This window comes from Dromiciops gliroides, chromosome 2 (genome assembly GCF_019393635.1).
Source record: "Dromiciops gliroides isolate mDroGli1 chromosome 2, mDroGli1.pri, whole genome shotgun sequence".
In the NCBI taxonomy this organism is placed as follows: domain Eukaryota; kingdom Metazoa; phylum Chordata; class Mammalia; order Microbiotheria; family Microbiotheriidae; genus Dromiciops; species Dromiciops gliroides.
This window is the reverse complement of record NC_057862.1, coordinates 73039341-73059251: the sequence shown is the minus strand read 5'-3', so window position 1 is coordinate 73059251 and position 19911 is coordinate 73039341. Positions and strand designations below refer to the sequence as shown.

At 38.4% G+C, this 19911-nt stretch overlaps 1 protein-coding gene across 1 annotated transcript in view; it reads left to right on the top strand.

The window, feature by feature from the left end:
• PARG (poly(ADP-ribose) glycohydrolase) overlaps nucleotides 1-19911 on the top strand; it is a 121792-nt gene that overhangs the window by 61705 nt on the left and 40176 nt on the right. Inside the window, 4 exon segments of the mRNA XM_043981787.1 lie at nucleotides 183-262; nucleotides 6181-6241; nucleotides 13867-13909; nucleotides 13911-13964. Coding sequence (XP_043837722.1) covers nucleotides 183-262; nucleotides 6181-6241; nucleotides 13867-13909; nucleotides 13911-13964 — 238 coding nt within the window.

Sequence of the window (19911 nt, the reverse complement as noted above, 5' to 3'; positions counted from 1 at the left end):
TCCCATAAACTTGGGTTATGGTTGATGTCCAACCTTTCCAGTTGCTACTTAGAATAAACTAGTTTTCTGGTTCTCTGTTATAAGAGGGTAAAGAGGTCTGTGTGAATTTAGGTGATACGTTGAGTTTTGCCTCCACCATTCAAGTATCTTTAATCTGGGGCTCTTTTTATTGTCTCTTTCAGATTGTTTGAAGGAAGATCAACGAGGAAGCCTGAGAAGCTTAAAACCCTCTTCTGCTACTTTAGAAAAGTCACAGAGAAAAGTAAATCCATTTTGGTTTTGCATGGTCTTTTCAGTGAAAGGTGCTAATGAATTCTGATGGAGAATGACTTGTGAGGATGCTTTAATAGAAAAAAAGTAAAAAATGCCAGCAATAATAATTGAATAGTAATTTGTTTTTTACCTTTGGGTGTCATTATGTGTACATAGACCTTATTGCTTTGAATATAGGCCACACTTTCCTCCATCTCTGACTTATCCAAGAACTTAATGCGGTTTATAATGGTGCTTTTATTGTCATAGACCCAGTTGTTTTCCTCATTGACCCCCACAAAAGTTGGAGGAGTCTTTGCATACGGACATCTTTTGTCCAGTGCTGAAAGATAAAGACAGCCTTTCTGCTTTCAAATTCTCAGTAACTGCCTGCACCCCAAATCTAGACCCTCAGAGATAGGATCCCACTGCAATTCTCAAAAATCTTCCCTTTCCTATCCCCAAATCTGAAGAAGAGAGGAGTTATTTGGAGAATATTAGGAGGTCATCCTTGGGACTCTCCTACTCAAAGACCTCAGCTTTTGTATTGCTCCATGGGTCTCTCACTTGTAGGGAGATGCTTCACAACTGCTACTGGAAGCTGCCTAGGTAGGTCTTGAGAAGTCATTGTCATAGATTGAAATATTTCCATGGCTTTTGGTTCTTACTTGTGTAGTGGGCTTTCCAGACTTGGCAATGAAGCAGTCCTTGGAGTAAGAGAAGGCTAATGGATGTGGAAAGGGTATCTTTGTCAAGTCTCCTCCTTGGATGCAAAAATCCTAAAATTCTAGGGTCCAAATCTTGTCTTATCCCTTAAATGGGATAAAGATGGGGAGCTTTTCATTAGTCTGGGTGTGGGAGCAAGTTAGCCCTCTTAGCCTAGAATCCTGGACCTAGCCCAGGTTTGGGATAGTCAGGGAGAGCAAATAGGATAATAGTAGGTATACTTTTGCACCTATTTCCAGGCCTAATGTGTTTGCAAGATCCATGTTATAGATGGCAGCTGGATGGAGAGGGTGAAGGTAAGGATAGGATTTCAAGGGGCCTAAAGGAAAGTGAGGGAACATTTTCTGTTTCACCACAAACATTTGCAGTGGCAGACAAGGGGAGAGGAGAGGTAGCAAGATTTTTTTTCCCTAAACCACATTAGTAGCATCTCCCTATCAGTGATGTAACAAAAAATTTATACTTGATATGGGTGGGACCTTCCTGAGTTATAAGTGTCTGAGGATATGAGGTAAGCCCCAAAAATAGGAATTGCTAGAAAGTGTTCTTATCTCACAAAAATGCAGTGAGACCAGATATGGAGAGTCTGCTGGAAAACTGCTGAATTTGGAGAAATTCATGTTTATGGGTATAGTTTATTGACTTTTTAGAATCTTAATATAAAGACACTGAGTATAAGTTCAAATGTCTTAGATTTTCAAAAAATTTCCTTATTTCCTCTATGTTTCCAAGTCTGACTTCTACTCAACATCCTACCACTGCCTTATAGTCCTGGGTGCTTACACATTTTAGAATGGCAGGATATTATTTATTTACTTTTAGGAAAAAGGTTTCCCCCAGATAGGTCAATCATTGCTGTTGAGTGTGTGTTTAATATGGTAATTTGGTATAATTTTTCAGGGTACACTTGCTGATATATCTTTTTCCTTACAAAAAAAAAAAATCACTTTAGGAGTGTGACCTATATTTGGCCACTTAAAAGTGATCGTGTTGATTTTCATAATGATAATTAACCATTGTTGATGAAATCAGTTGTTTTTTCTTATGAGAAATTATTATTATTATTATTATTTGGGGGGGCGGGGCAATGAGGGTTAAGTAACTTGCCCAGGATCACACAGCTAGTAAGTATCAAGTGTCTGAGGCTGGATTTGAACTCAGGTCCTCCTGAATCCAGGGCTGTTGCTTTATCCACTGTGCCACCTAGCTGCCCCCCTTAAGAGAAATTTTAAGGGGAAAGCTTAGCTGCTGGTCATCAGGTTTCTCTTAAGGTTTTGGTAGGGTCACCTGGGTTAATTGAGAAGAGTAGAAGGAGCCGGATAATGTACATGCTCCATAATAATGCCTGTGCATAGGTTTACCATTTTATTGGGTCATTTTAAAGCTATAGTTTTATATTCTTTTTTTTAGTGTGTTTTTTTTCCCACCTGTTGTTGTAGGTGCTTTATATTTAATAACTTGCATATGTTGCCAAGGCAGATTATTCACTTGTTACTGAAGGAATTAATGGTAGGATCTATATGATTGCACTGAAACCTGTAAGCTACTTTGATAGGTTTTGTATTTGTCAATGGTATGCTCTATACTAAATAAAATGAGTAGCAAGAAACATATAACCATGTGTAGGTTCAAAGATGACAGAACTAAGTAAAATTTTTATCATTTTATTAGAAAAATATTTTCCTTGAGGATAAGGATTCATATGTACAAAAAATATAACAGCTTTTTTGGTAGTGTCTGAGAATTGGAAACTAAGGGGCTGCCCATCAATTGGCTAATGGCTGAACAAGTTATGGTATTTTTAATATGATGGAATACTATTGTGCTGTAATAAATCTTGAAGCAGATGACTTAAGAGAAACCTGGGAAGACTTGTATGAACTGGTACAAAGGAAAGTGAGCAAAACCAGGAGAACAATTTATACACTAACAAACAATGTTATAAGGACAATCAGCCCTGAAAGACTCAGGAACTCTGATCAACACAGTGACCAACCACAATTGCAGAGGACTCATGATGAAACATGCCACCTTCCTCCAAATAGAAGTGATGGACTGAGTAGAGATTGGGACTTGTGCTTCATTTCTGTTTTTGGATATGGCTAATGTAGGCATTTGTTTTGCTTGACTGGATATGTTTGTAATGGGCTTTGTTTTTCTTGTTTTCTCAATTGGAGGGAAGGGAGGTAAGAGGAGAGAATTCACACCTAAAAATAAAGTGATAATGAATTTTTTAAAAAATCTCATCTCTGATCATACACTGGTTGTGCGACCCCCCCAGACAAATTCCTTAACTAGTCAAGTGCTTTATGAAGCTGAGACTGTAGTGGGTTTTTTTGGGTGAGGCAATTGGGGTTAAGTGACTTGCCCAGGGTCACACAAGCTAGTAAGTGTCAAGTGTCTGAGGCTGGATTTGAACTCAGGTCCTCCTGACTCCAGGGCAGGTGCTCTGTCCACTGTGCCACCTAGCTGCCATGCTGAGACTGTAATTTGCAGGGAAGGTGCTGACCTGCCTTGGTAGAGGGAGGTTCTTCATGTGGGGATCCTCCTCCATATCATAGAAATCACAGGTCCAGTCCTGTCCTTCATCTCTTTGAGAAAAATATGTATTTTTCTGATTTTCTAAATCTGCGTAAAATAAACCCCATTCCTATAACTAAACAATTCTAAATTTAGGGAAATGGAGTAAATTATGTGCCTTCCAAAAGGAACTATTATTTTTTAACATTTCAAGTAATTTTGGGGAAACACTAAAAATTTTTTTTTCTAGGACCATAGAATGTGAAATCTTTTAAAAGCGAACTCTACCAAATGCCTTGTTTTCACTATTCAGAATTTAATAAAATGGAACTAAATTCATCCTTAGAACTTATGGATTTTGGAATTAGATGTTTAATTCTTAGGGTTTTTCATTATACATTTATTGCATCTCTTGTAGAAATTGTAGTCTGAAAGATTTGTTCTTAATGTCATGCAACTCTAAGGAGAAAATAGGGTGATGAGAGTAGAAAGAGTGTCTGATATATAGAGCAGTGTTTAGAACAATTGGATCAAAACTTTGTATCCTGGGGCAGCTAGATGGCGCAGTGGTTAAAGCACCGGCCCTGGATTCAGGAGTACCTGAGTTCAAATCCGGCCTCAGACACTTGACACTTACTAGCTGTGTGACCCTGGGCAAGTCACTTAACCCCAATTGCCTCACTAAAAAAAAAAAAAAACCACTTTGTATCCTAATCCACTAATCAGGCAACACCATTAATTTTTTTTCAAAGCAATGCTTTATGTTAAAAACTGTTTTCCCTCTTAACTAGAATTCTCTGTTAATAGGTAATTTGGGTAGCTACACACAATGATAATTTCCTACATTTTTATAGTATTTTACGGTATTTAAAGGACAGGTAGGTGGTACAGTAGACAGAATGCTGGGCCTGGAGTCAGGAAGACTCATCTTTGTGAATTCAAATCTGGCCTCAGATATTTATTAGCTCTGTGACCCTGAGCAAGTCACTTAACCCTGTTTGCTTCAGTTCCTCACCGGAAAAATGAGCTGGAGAAGGACATGGCAAACCATTTCAGTATCTTTGCCAAGAAAATCCTAAATGGGGACATAAAGAATTGGACACGACTAAAATGACTGAACAACAAAAACAGTAAAGAAAGTGGTTTTTTCATAAATTGTTTTATTTGATCCTCACATAAGCTAGTTCCTGAGGTAGACAGAGCCGATGTTGTGTCTGTTTTACAAATAAGAAAGCTGAGTTTAAAAAGATTGTAACTTTCCCAAGGTCCCACAATTAGTAATTGCTAGAGCTAGAATTAAAATCCATTACTCACTAAATGCTTGTTACCTCTCAGTGATAAACCTGAGATATGAAAAGATCCAGAAGTACCTTCTAAATATCAAAGATTTTTTAAATTGAAGTTTTAGTATTATATACTATATTTATTTTAAAATGTATAATTTAGTCATTTTTAAAACTAAAAATTGATTAAATAAAATATATTCCTTAGAGGAAATTGTACATTTTGTATGAGCTTGATACTATGTGTCTCTTTTGGTACTTTCATCGATGACTTTGTCCTGACTTTGTTTGGACTTACTCTGCCAGTTTATATGCCTCTATAAGTTTCTCTTTATCTTAGTATTAATGTAGAAAGTTACAACTTATTTTTTCTTATCTGTCCATTAAATGACAAGGAAGATAGATGACAGAACAATATTAGTATCTAAAAAGTCTGTTTATCCAGGGATTGAACAGTTTGATTACCTACTTTACTCTTTATAGATATAAATATTTAAAGCTTATTCATTCATCTACCAAAAAGAAATGACAGTGTTTGTTTCTGAAGAACTTTTTTTTAACCATGTTCACAAATTGAATTTTACAACGTAACTTCAATTTGTAGTTATTGAGATATGGTTGCTTGTGATTGGGAATTTTTAAAATGAGAAAACTTACTAGGAATGGAAAATTAGCAAGCCTTTATTGGGGCTCAACCTCCATTATAGTTAATAGTTTCTGACATGTCTCCTTGTGTAAAAGCTTTTTAAAAAAAAAAATCAGTAGAAGATAACTTGAAATGGTTGGGTTTATTCATTCCACTCTTTGAATCAACTTAATTACCTTTAATCTAGATGATATATTTGAGGTTGTCACTTGATTTTTCAGAAATGACTTCTTAAAACCATAAGGGGCATCTCTTGTAAAGTAGCATTTACTGTGAAGCTGTTGGATTCTTTAGGATAGATCCTTTTTCTTTCTTCTCACAAACCTCTTGAATCAGCATTCCTATTCAGCTATTAGAATTTCATACATTTTAGGCTTTGATTTACCTGCCTTGACCCAAAAGTACCTCTTAAAAACTGTAACCTAGTATAGAATTTAATTAAAAATTCTGAATAGTATTAGGAACCAAACCCCATTTTTAGGACCTCTTTTTGCTTGATTTTATTTATAGATTACTTATTTCGTGTAGTATTTTTGTAAATAAGTTATACTGTGGAAGGGAATTTTAGAAAGCAAGAGTTTCAAAATGACAATATTTTAAAGGGAAGAGCTTACACTATTTCTGCTGTTATTGGCTTCCCTGATCAGATCCATTGTCACTGTTAAGCCTACTCATGATCTGAAGAACAAACTTCTTAAAGTTGAAACTTGTGGTATGTTTATATTTGTGCATTTTCTTCTGTTGCTTTTGTAGAACCTACTGGCTTGGTGACATTTACAAGACAGAGTCTTCAAGATTTTCCAGAATGGGAAAGGTAAAGACTATTGCCTATGTCTATCAGTAGCATCCCCATTTAGCACGTGGTCTAAAAAATCTCTTGTCATAGAATCATAGAATATAGCTACAAGGTCCCTTTACTCCCCCTCCTCTCCACCAACATCCAACCCATAATCCATTTGGGTTTCAGTTTCTGATAGTGGTAGTATCTTTTACCTCCTAACAATTTCTAGTGCCACAACCCAAATCTAGACCCCATTATCTTTTTCCTGGACCACTGCAATCTTATCCTGATTAGTATTGCTTCCGTGACTACTTCTACCTACTATCACCCCTGTTGTTCTCAGGTCAGTCTTCCTAAAGCAGAACTTTGACCATGTCACTTCCTCGCTAAAATACCTTGGCTTCCCATTTCCTATAGACTAAAGATTTATTGTTCAGTCTTGTATTCAAGATCTTCCATTATCTGGCCCTCACCTTTCCTTCCAGACTTCTCCCAAAATTCCTCTTTTTAGACAGCTAAACCAGATTGCTCAGTGTTCCTAAGAATATCTTATAGTTTAATATTTCTCTACCTTTGTTCACATGATTATCTCCAGTTGGAATATAAACTCTCCTTTCCTTCACTTCAAATTCCTACCTCTTTCTTCTTCAAAGCCTGACTTAGGTGCCTTCTCCTCTTTGAAGCCTTCCATAATTCTCTAATCAGAAATGATACCTCCCCCCTATGAACATCCATACTTTTTGGTGCTATCATGCATTTAGGTCATTCAGCCTTGATTTATATATTCACAAATATATAAATGTTGTCTCCTGTCTTAGACAGTTAGATCCCTAAAAAGCAGGGACCTATCTGATTAATGTGTGATTATCCAAAATTGCCTAGCAGAATAAATATATTAATTCAGGAATATTAGCTTTGGAAGGTTATCATTTTAGCCTTGCACTCACTGTTTTTATTTCAATTCAAGAAGCATTTATTATTAAGGACTTTTATTATTATTAAGGACCTTCAGATGCTCAGAATATAAAGACACAGCTGGGGCAGCTAGGTGGTGCAGTGGATAGAGCACTGGCTCTGGAGTCAGGAGGACCTGAGTTCAAATCTGACCTCAGACACTTAACGCTTACTAGCTGTGTGACCCTGGGCAAGTCACTTAACCCCAATTGCCTCACCAAAAAAAAAAATCTGAGGCTACCTATATGGAATGGAGCGAAGGGTAATGAATGGGCTGTGCTACATAAGTTCTGAGGTCCAATTTTATTTGTAGAGTAGAATCATTTAAAATAATTAAATATTACAAAATATAGTGATATATATATATATATATATACACACACACACACACACACACACACACACACACACACACACGGATATGTGAATAAACCAAATTTTTAAAATTCATTATTGAAGAGTATCCCTAATGCTATTCTCTTAATGCCTGTAGTATATAAAACTATATAGGCATTAAATTCACAAGTATTTTGGGCTAAAAGTTTATCTATCTAGTCCTATATAGCTGTCACCATTATGTCTGTGCTAATGCTTTTTGCTTATGTAGTTCACTATTATCCATCGATATTAATTGAAGTTTACATTTGTAAAAGTAGCTCTCATCACGTCACTGGAATTGCCCTCATTAACACTGCTTGGAATTGTGTGATGAAAGGGGATTGCTTCTAGGAGCAGCTGCCTACATTAGGATGGGGCCCCTGAAGGACTAGGAATCTTCTTGCCAGGAGGTGGTGATACTGAGGTTGGTTTGAAAGATCACTTAGCTCCGACGTGGTTGAATAGTTGAAGTGATTAATAAAGAAAGAGGAGGGAATACTGAACAGCCTTACAGGAAAAGGCAGGTTAGTTAAGTAAGTAAGGCATTTTAGAATGATAGGGTTTGAAAAGACCTTAGAGAGCATTCATCCAATGGAGTCTTCAACTGAATGCCCAGATCCCCTCTTACATTCCTGACCAATGGCTTTCAGCCTATTCTTGAAACTTCTATTGATATATGGCTTATTATGAATGTGTATGCATATATACACATGCGCATATGTAACAAAGAATAATCATTTACTAAACACCCACTATGTGCCAGACACCATTCTAAGTTCTTTACAAATATATCATTGAATCTTCACAACAACCCTATCATTATCCAAATTTTAAAATTAAGCACATCGAGGCAAATGAAATGATTTGCTATTTGTCACACAGCTACTAAATGTCAGAAGTTGTATTTGAAATCAGTTCTTCCCTGACTTAGGCCCAGCTCACTATCTCCTTGGACCAACAAGGTTTGTTGTACAGGGGGGTGTGTGTGTGTGTGTGTGTGTGTGTGTGTGTGTGTGTGTGTGTGTGTACATACACATTATTAGTTTTTGAACTCCTTGAGGGCAAGTAATGCTCTTGCCTTTTTTTGTATCCCCAGCACTTGGGGTAAGCATTTAGCTTACACTAACTTATATGAGTAAGCACTGGGTAGGTGTTTAATAAATGGTTGTTTTTTTGTTGTTTGTCCTTCATTGTCAAAGAGGACCATGACATCCGGAGGTGATGTCATGATTTACAGTGAATTTGATTTAAGTGAGGGAGAGCTGTGCAAGGTCACCAACTTCACTCTCTCCTCCAGTGGGTCCAGTGGCAAGATATATATCAGGATGACAGGAGATAGCCCCAGATGTTTGAGGCAGTCGGGGTTAAGTGACTTGCCCAGGGTCACACAATTAGTAAGTGTCTGAGGTAAGATTTGAATTCAGGTCCTCCCAACTTCAGAGCCAGTGCTCTATCCACTTTATCACCTAGCTGCCCCAAATGTTTGATTATACACTTAATAAATTCTTATTGATTAATCGATGGTGTTTATGTATACACCTTGTGAGGCAGCTCAATCTATGTGTAGGAATAGGGAGTGGCCTGTGACTTTTTGGTATAGGGAATACCAGTGAAATGAGGTGAGGAAACTCTACCACTCAGGTCAGCACTTTCTCTGTAATGTATCATCTTAGAGAGTTGCTTAGGGCACCGAAGTTAAGTGACTTGTTCAGAATCACAAATCTTTATTGGAATTAGGTCTTGAACCCAGGTCTTCCTGACTTCAAGGCCACTATGCCTTGCTACCTCTCGTTCTTTCAATCACACACACACACACACACACACACACACACACACACACACACACACGCGCGCGCGCGTGCACTACAGGTGTAAACTCTCCATTAATGATAGTAGTATTCAAGATGAAGACTAGATGATCATGTCTGTGTATATAGATGTGCATACACACCTGATAAAATGGGCTGTGCCATTTTGTGATAGCTCTATATTTGTTATAAATTCCTTCGTACACAGTTCTAAAAGGCTTAGTGTGGCTTTAAGGCTCTTCCTCATTTTGTTCTCTGAAGTAGCTCTAAATAAGTAAGTCTGATCTATTGTCAGGCAGCCCAATGTACTGTGGAGGTGTGGTTCCCCCCCCCCCCAATCCGGAAATGTTTAACAAAATAAATAAAAATACAATATAATATAGGTGTGAATTTATGGCTTCCTAAGTCAGTAGGCAGCCCCAATCCATTTTTATTTGAATCTGACACTATTGGTGTAGTAGACAGAGTGTGGGACTTAGAGTTAGGAGAGAACTGAGTTCCAGTTCAAGGCCCAGCATAATAGCTTTGTGTCCCTGGGTAAGACTCTTTCAACCTATCCAAGGTATCATTTCTTCATCTACAAAATGGACGTCATAATACTTGTACTGACTTTCTCACTGGGTTCTATATAAATATGCATTGTTCATCTGTGTAATGGGCCATCAGAGGTTTTGCAGCTGTTATGTGGTCTTGCCACTTGCTTTCTCTAGACTAACCATCCCCAGTTACTGTAGCTTTTCCAGATCCTTCATTTCCTTTATTTAATCAGTATCATTTCTAAAATGTCATTCCCAGAAATGATCCCAGCACTCCAAAGTTGGTGCTACTATCGAAAGTTAGTGTTAGAAAGTTGTTGTGGTACTGTGGAACAATCACTGAGGCTTCATTCCAAGGATCTCGGTTCAGATCTTTGTGCTGTCCTGTGCTTAGTCACTTTGTTGCTGAACATGTCAATTGACCTTCTCTGAACCTCCGTGTTTTCATTTGGAAAATAAAGGTATCGAGCTACGTGACCTCTGAGGTTCCTTCAGGCCTGCTGGTGCTTCTCTGATCATGTGAACTTGGTTTTTCATCTCTAAGATGGGAGGAATAATCAGTAAACCTGTCCGTGAAAATTAAGTGCCTCCTATGTGCCAGGCATTGTGCTAAGCTATAAAAATAACAATCTATGGGTGTAGTGAAATGTTTCACAGATGTAGAATATTATCACTGAAATGATTGGACAAGTTCTATACCATGACAGTCAGTCTCCTTATTGAAACATGCTTTAGCATTTCATTTTCAAAACTAGGTTAAAGAGTGTAGTCGAGGCTAAGCTTGAGAACTATTATGTTACATCACTGAGATTTCTGTGTACTTTGCAAGTCCTGGATGCTCAATAAATGTTTGACATTTTGATTTGTATGTTAATTCCTAGAAATCAGTTCATAGTAAGGATTTTTTAAACTTTGCCCATTGTAAAGATTACATAAAGCAGTTTACCTGTGAATGCTATACACCATTTATATTTATATTCATATGTGTATATATAGATATCATTATTAATCTATCAAAATGATAACATTTCTAGAGAAGGACTCCACTGAGGGTAGCTTAAGAAAAATATGGCATTTTTGAAATAGAATGTTTGTTAAATAGCCAATATTTTGCCTTAAGTGAAATACTGCTATCTTAGTGTAGAGTTCAAATAGAGACTTATTAAGAAATAACAAATTAACACTGGCTAATGGACAGAGGGGAGCCCCTGCTGTTATTAAGTAACTTGGCTTTCCCTGTCACTTTTGTGATGCTGAAACATGAGGGGGCCCCAAAGGGTCCGCTGTCTCCTCCCTCACCACAGTGTGGCAGGGAAGGAGTGGAAAGACAGACATTCCAACTTTCTAAGCCGCCTTTGGTTGGAAAATGAATCTCAGCCTGTTCTTTTGTGGGTTTTGCTGCTCCAGGAATTACCCTGTGGTATTATTTGGAGGTTTCTCGGAGTGATTGTGTCATGGGTTCCAAAGAGGTTACTCCAGACAGACGCTCCAGAATAGGTCAGGATGGCAGGCGTGACAGCAGCGCTAGAAAACCTTTCTTCTCAGAGCATATTCTCTCAGATCGCCGCTAGGCAGATCTTGTAAAATTTCTTCTGGACTAATAGACCCCTCTGCACTTCATAACAGAACATTACCTTGGTGTATTTTTGAAAACTTGGTTTGTCAATTGGGCCTATTCAGCACTGTATCCAATTTATAAATAAGGCCTAGGGAGATGAAAAGACTTCTCAAAATGCTGAATCAAGGTTGTGTTCCCTTGTAAGTGTCATGGAGCAAGTGTTGATTGTTAATGGGGTGGGGCCAGAGGGGTGAAGGGAGTTGCAGTTGCTTACCAAGTATAAGACTTTTCCCTTTTAAGTATAAGAAGTAGATGATCACGTAGTGGTAGGCAGGACAGAAATTGAGTGAGGAAAGGGGGTGCAAGATTTAGGATCATGGAGATTGGGAGCTATAAGGAAACCTATAAGCTATAAGGTGAGGGAAACTGAAGGAAGCCTTGAGAATTTAGGAGAATTGGGTAGTAAATGTAGAGAACTAGAATTTTCACCCCAGATTCTCAAATTTCAAATTCATCTCTTCCTACTATACCATGTTATGGTTGTCTGCATCACAGTTTGGGGGCCTATTAACCCCAGCTATTGAAAATTGGTGCCACAGTTGGAAATTAGCATTCCAAGGGTCTGACTCTAAAACCCGAGTTAATTTTGCTGAATCATACTGTTCAGGTCTCTTCAGTGATATCTTTCTTAGCAGAAAGTAGTTGGAAAAATAGAGTGATAAAGGCTGGAGTTGAAGATATGTCCTCATGTTATCTCTTGGTCTGCTTGTCCATTGTGTATTATAAGGTCACCTGCATAGAGGGTATTTTGTACATGTATTTGATGCTCATTGAAACCAGTGAGGAAACAGAACAATAACATTCATAATGATTGTCTGCTCTGGTCATATGCCCATCCTGTAGCCTTCTACATGATGTTGAAAATGCAGTCCTTAGTCATTTTCAACAAATAAGGAGCTTCATTCAGCAGGCCAAGTCATCAGGGCATTTCTTATGTGCCTGTGACGCAAGGCGTTGTGTTTGGTTCTGAGAGAGATCTGAGGCCTAGTTAAGGTAGACCCTGACGTCATGGAGCTAATACTTTCATTGGGAATATGACACATATAGATGGCTGAAGTATGAAGTAGTACATGAGTAAGTACTTAAGTGAGGCCAGAAGAAAAACATTAGGTAATCAGGGGTGTGCCAGAACCAACTCATATTAGCTCACAAGAGTTGATTAAGTTTTCAGTGTGGAACATTTACACCTCAGAAATTGACAAATGTTACAACTCAGCTTGATGTATTAGTTTTGTTGATTGTCTAGAATAAGAAAGTAATGGAGAAAATGTTAATAATGCACATTAAACTTAAAGGTGTGTCATGTACACAAATTTTTCTAAATTTGGGGAGAGCTGATGGTTAAATATTAACCAGCACACACCAGGGTGATGTCTAAGTTGGGAGCAAAAGTCATTACTGACTTGGATCAGGAAAGAGAGAATAAAGAAAACTTTTGTGGAGGTGTTATCGTTTCACTTGGACTTTGAATGATAGGTAGGAATTGGTTCTTATGTATACAATGATAGAAGTTTAGTACTAGAAGTGAACTTAGAGGTAATTTAGTTTAATCTTCTCATTTTAACAGATGAGAAAATAAACTGTCAGAGATGAAGATTATATGTGTAGTAAGTAGCATAGCAGAGGTATGGGACCAGGCTTTCTGACTCCTGACATGGGAGATTCCCATATTGGAGAGTACATGGCTTCTGGAACCAATGGAAATGAGGTCAGGTCCAATGTCTGGTGCTCTCTCTACTTGTATGACTTTGGGCAAGTCATTTATTCTCACTCAGTCTCAGTTTCCTCATCTGTAAAATGAGTGAGTTGGATTAGATGGCTTCTAAGGTCCTTACAGTTATAAGTCTGTGATTCTAGTACTTTTCTTACTGCACCATGGCTCCCTTAATCACCATCGTACTTTGCTTTTTCAATATCCTATGCTAAGGTCGTCTTTTCTCTTTATCACAATTCTATAGTTCCCGAAGAAATGAAAAACCAAAAAAAATAATATTAACATGTGGCTGGATTCAAACAATCCTTTGTTTTCATTTAAATTCAGCCTAGGTAAACATGTCAGTGACTGTTCTTTATGAAAGGGGAGAATGATTATGTTTTCTGGATGACTTAAAGGCAGTAAGTCAATTTAAAAACCCTTATGAATAAAAGATACAGTACATCAGAATTTCTGTGGGCCTTCCTTTTCACCAAAAGAAAAATATAATTAACAAACTAATGAAAATAGAGCCCTGAGAAAATCATATGGGATTTATTTATTCTCTCCTCACGTACCATTTGGCTTTGTTTTAAAAAAGGGGGAAAAGAGACAAAAACATGGTACTAGGCCCTTTGTATTTAGGGAAAAGTTATTTCACAGACTTAAAGGAAAATCTTTTTAATTGTAGGGTGTGAAAAAAAATTAACTCGGTTTACACGTAACTTATGAAGGTACCATAGAAGGAAATGGACAAGGCATGCTACAGGTAGGTGAATAATACCAGAAAACAGTCTGTGTCCCTCTCTTTTGCTGACTTCAGAGAGTGATGGGATTTTTTCCCTTTTTCTGTATACCCTGAGTTATTTTCAGTTTGTGAAACATAATGACTGAAGAGAAACAACAAAATGAGTCATTTTGACAGCCTTTGTAATGTTGATACTGGCCAGATCACCCTCTGTGTTTCTCATCTGTGCCTATTCAGAAAAAGCTTGACAGAAAACCCCCCAGATCTGGGTAGCCTCTGCCTCTCAGTGCAGACAGACGCTGATTTAGACTGACAGTGTGGAGTTTCTAGGATATAATCTTGAACAAGTTGTCAGCAAGTGGTTTCTTTTTCCTTTTTCTCCATAGTTGTTTTGCCCCAGCTGTTTTACCAGATTGAGAATGTTCCTCTGCTGCCGACTGCTGTGTTTTGGTCCTGAGATCCAGTCAGCTAAAACGGATTGATAAGGGGGACCTCTCTCCCATATCTCGCAGTAGTTTTATTTTGAGGCAGTGAGCATACTTTTCTGTGATGTCTTTTTTTGTCCTTTTAGAGACATTGATTAAGTTTATTTCACAGTCATTATTCCTATTCCTTTCCACTGTCTTATTCGTCTTTACTTTAGGAAAGGAAAATTGAACATCAGAAATTTTCCATTTAGTTTATCTCTTATCACATCGTCGTGAAACTTTTCATTTGTGGTGACCATATATTTTCATATTCTCATGTCCGCTCAATTATACCTTTTACAGAATCTCAGCGTTAGGAGGCTTTCAGAGGCCATCTAGTCCAAACCCTACCAGAACAAGAATCCAGTCTGAGAAACGTTCAGTGTTAATGAAAGAAACTAGTGAAGTGGTGGATTTTACAGGAAAATGGCTAATACTTAATGAAATGTTTTTTTGAGGGGTGGGAAAGTGGTTGTGGTCTTACGCTGGCTTAATTTAAACAACTAGCACAGGTTAGATATTTGAGCATGACTTGATGTTTTATTATGGGTACTAACTGTTTTGTGGTTTTTTCCTAGTTATTATGTATTTTTTGCTCAAAAGGTATGAAGAAACTGTGGTTATTTTAGAATGGCCTTTTAGAATTAATTAAAAATTCATATGCTTTTCAAAGAGGGAAATCAGTTTAAATCACTTTTCTTCCCTTCCCAACCAGCAGTATAAAATAATCATCATTCGTAGCGGCTAGGTGGGTGCAGTGGATAAAGCACCAGCCCTGGATTCAGGAGTAACCTGAGTTCAAATACGGCCTCAGACACTTACTAGCTGTGTGACCTGGGCAAGTCACTTAACCCCCATTGCCCCCGCAAAAAAAAAAAAAAATTGGGGGGCAGCTAGGTGGCGCAGTGGATAGAGCACCGGCCCTGGAGTCAGGAGTACCTGAGTTCAAAATCCGGCCTCAGAAACTAACACTTACTAGCTGTGTGACCCTGGGCAAGTCACTTAACCCCAATTGCCTCACTTAAAAAAAAAAAATAATCATCATTCGGGGTAGGGGGAGCTAGTGGTACAGTGGATAAAGCATTGACCCTGGATTCAGGAGGACGAGAGTTCAAATCCTGTCTCAGACACTTACTAGCTGTGTGACCCTGGCAAGTCACTTAACCCTCATTGCCTTGCAAAAGTACCAAAAACAAAAAACAGAAGTAAAATAATCATAGGTAACATTGATACTAATGCTTACTATGTGTCAGGCACTGTGCTACAATTATTATCTCATTTGATTCTCACAATAAGAGCCTTGGAGTTAGATACTTTTATTATCCCATTTTGCAGATGAAGAAAATGTAAGCAGAGTCACACACTGTCACAAAGCTATGAAGTGACTTGTCCAGATTTGAACTCAGATCTTCCTGAGTTCCAGGCCCAGTGCTCTTTGTATATCCCGTACCACCTAACTGCCTGAGCTCTGATATTTGGGATATGATTGAATCTTTTAGAAATTCCTTTTTTAAATTTTTTTTTTTGGTCTACATATCTTATCCTCCTTTCTTGACAGGCCACAGTGTTTTGTTTTGTTCATTTTTATTTAGTTTTGGTTTTGGGGGGGGTGGGGCAGTGAGGATTAAGTGACTTGGCCAGGGTCACACAGCTAATAAGTGTGAGTGTTCGAGGCTTGGATTTGAATTCAGGTCCTCCTAAATCCAGGGCCACTGCGCCACCTGCGATGCCCTGAGACAGGCCATGTTTAATTATCAATTATAAAGTTGATGCTCATTATTCCTTGCCCTAAACATCACAGCTTTCCCACTTTCCTTAGGTTGTAATCCAAACAGTAGGTGCCTGCCATGTGCCAGGCATCATGCTGGGTACTGGGGATGCAAAAGCAAACGAGAGAGTCTTTTCCCAGGGAGGGAGGGAGCTTGCGTGGTAGCAGAGGCTTTAGTGGGTCCCAGAGAAGACCTAAAAGATCTGTACAAATCAAATCCAAAATGATGGGGGAAGGGGAGGACACCAACAGCTGTCAAAAAAAGCCATCTGGATGGGTAGCCCAGCTTGGGGGCAGAGCCTCCACAAAGGCACAGAGGTAGAAGGGTAGAGCATCCTGTTTGGAGGGTGTGGAGAGGACAGTCAGTATGTAAACACCTTTGGAAAGATAAGTTGAAGCTAGATGTGTGAAGGGCTTTGAGCAATCAACCAGAAACTTGTATTTGATCCTAAAGGCAGTGGGGACCAATTGAAATCTTCTTGAGCAGGGAGAGTCACAGGGTCAGAGCTGTGTTTTAGGAATATCCATTTGGTAGTGATGTGTAGACTAGATTAGAGAAGGGGGAAGTGGGGTGCAGAGAACCTGAGGGGGAGAAGTGATAAGGGATTGACTCATTAGTAGTAAAGTGAGAGATCCAAACAGGTGGGGTGAAGGAAGTGAGGTGACTGATTGCATATGGGGAAGGGGGATAAGCGAGGCAGGAGTTGAGGATCACAGGATTCATGGATGTAGAGTTTAGAAGGAGCCTCAAAGACTATCAAGTTCAACTCAATCATTTACAGATGAGGAAACTGGGGCACAGGATTAGTTAAGTGATTTGAACACAAGCGTAAGTGTCTGAGGTGGGAATTTGAACCCAGATCTTGCTGACTTCAGGTCTAGTGTTCTCTTGTCTATACACTGCATAATGCTGCCTCTCAGCTAACCTAGGATTTGCAAACCTTGAGTGAATTGGCAAATGGTAGTGCCCTAAACAGAGAAATTAGGAAGAGAAACTTGGTTAAGGGTGAAGATAGTGAATTCAGTTTTTTGTTTGTTTTTGAGTTTGAGAAACCTTTGGGACATGCAGTTAGAGTGTGCAATAGGTAGTTGGAAGTATAGGACTGGAGCTGAGAAAAGAGTGAGAAGGGCTAGGTTTATATAGATTTTGTAGTCTGCTGCAAAAAGACAACAGTTGGATCCATAAGGAGTAAATATGAATTCCAGATTGTCTAGGAGAGAAAAAAAAGAAGAGAACCCAGAATGCATCCTCTGGAGAGTCATGGAGGGCACGAGACATGGATGATGAGCCTGTGGAGGAGACTGAGGACTGTTCTGACTTCTAGAAAGAGAGCAAAACAGAATGGTCACAGAACCCAAGGAGGAGAATTTGGAGAAGGAAGGAATGGTCATAGTATTAAATGCTACATAGAATTCAAGAAGGATAAGGATAAAGAAAGACATGTTGAATTTAGTAGTAAAGAGATCAGTGGTGATTTTGGAACAGTTCTGTCCAGTGGTGGGGATGGAAGTTAGATTTCATGAAGCGGGGGAGTGAGTGGGAGGTTAGAGTGAAGGCAGTGAGTAGACAGCTGTTTCTCTGAAAGGGAGAAGAGATGCAGGCTGATAGCTTTCAAAGGTGTAGGGAGGGAAGATCTGTGAACAAGGGTAACAGAGAGGATAAGAATTAAAGAGGGCACTATTAAAGGGACACGCTCCAGGGGGACTAGAGGGGTGAGATCAAAGTCCTAAGGGAGGAGTTTGGCATTGGCAGTGGGTAGCAGTGAAGGTCAGGTGAGGTTGGACACTTAATTTGTAGTGGACTTAGCACCTGAGTTCAGTGACCTCCTCTGTCTGTGTTTAGCCCTCATCAGAGAAGTGACTACCATACTGCCAGCAGAGAAGGTGTGTGGATTAAAGGGGATAAACTAGAGTTGAGTTTGGAAAGGAATGAGTGACCATAGGATCGTGGGCCAAGGGATTCAAAAGAATGGCAGAAAGTTAACTGGGTTAGTTAAGAGGGTCAAGAGTTTGACAAATAAGGCCAGAGCAGATGTGGTATAATGGCCCAGGGAGTCCTGATTTGAGTGGTAATAAAAAAAGATGAAAGAGAGAGACGTTGGGGCTGTATTCAGGGGTATAAGGTACCTTGGTAGCACTCCACTGGAAATAAGCGAAGCAGCTGCAAATTAGCCACCCAGGAATGCTGACCTTTTATTGCAATACAACTCAAAGAGGAATTAGTAACATTTAGGGGTTGGGGATTTTTCCCTTTTCCTTGGAATTTATTAAAGATGAATGAGTCTTTGGAGTTCACGTGAGACCCTAAGCTGAAGTAAGGTAGATTAAAAGAATGGCCTAAATGCTTCTACCACTGCTAAATTGTTTCTCCCTCCATACCATGCCCCAGAGAGCAGGGGGGGAGTATTATACAATCAGTGGTAGAAACCTTCTTGTATATTGTATAAAAGTTATATTTAGCTGAATGGCAATAACAACAAAACCTCTCTTAGCAATAGTTAACTCCTTGTGTTTTCTTAAATTGTAATTGACAAGCTAAAAAAAAACTGAACATATATTTTCCCTTTAGAGTAACTTGAAAATAGCTCACTTAAAATATGGAGAGTACTTCTGTTGTTTTCTTGTGCTGTACATATTCCTGAATTAGAGGAGCCTCATATTAATGTAGTTTTTGTAAATAGTACAATAATTTTAAAAATTATAGTGCAAGAAAGAATCACTGCTATCAGGCCTATTGTGTTGAATATGGTGGTTCTGTGCAAAATTAGATGTACTTATTGGCTTTTTTACTCAAAGAATAAATGGTATGTATCATAAATGGTTTTTTGTTGTGTGTCAATTTATACCGAAGTATACTTAGAGTTTACTCAGCTTGGATGTAAACCTTCTCCATTCTGATAGTCTTGTACCCTGTTCTAATAAAAACAAAATTTAGTCCCCACCAGGTAGTCATAATCAGAGACTATCAGCCATATAGAGAATAGTTGGTATGTTGTAAGTGAACCATAAATACTTGTTGATTGGTACAAATTTATTTTTAAGAGAAGGTTCAATTACAATGCTAAATCGTTATCTTCCTTTCAGCAATGACTAAGTAAAACAGGAGAAAAATTCCAAAACAAAAGCATGGGGGGATGGGGGGATGGGGGGAAGGCTGAGACTGTCCGTGCGTGTGTGTGTGTGTGTGTGTGTGTGTGTGTGTGTGTGTGTGTTTTAGGACATGGTTATTTTTCAGTACTTTTCTAATGCCCCTTTAGGATAGAAGGTTATGTTTTTGCCATCCCTTAGTTGCTTAGTTGGTTTGTTGCTTCACAAGCTTTTTTCCTCTGAAAATAAAAGATTCATGGTTTTGTTTCACTATTTAAGAAAATAACCCAAGAACTTAAAATTCTAATTTTATTTTAAATTGCTTAATAGAATAGAAAAAGCAAAAAACAAATTATGCCGTATATCTGAAGATACGTTGAAATGGAGATGATGATGACAATGACATAATGATAACAACACCTTCCTTCTAGGTTTTTGGTGGGATAAGATGAGATAATATTTGTAGAGCCCTTTGTAAATCTTAAAGCAAAGTATAAATGCCAGCTATTATTATCATATGAGTACTACCAACAACTAGAATTGTCTTTGATTTAATTTGAAGAGGAATATAGCTCAGATTTCTTCATGGAATTTTTGAATATCATTTCCCATAAAAGACACATGAATTGCCTTAAAAATAATGCAT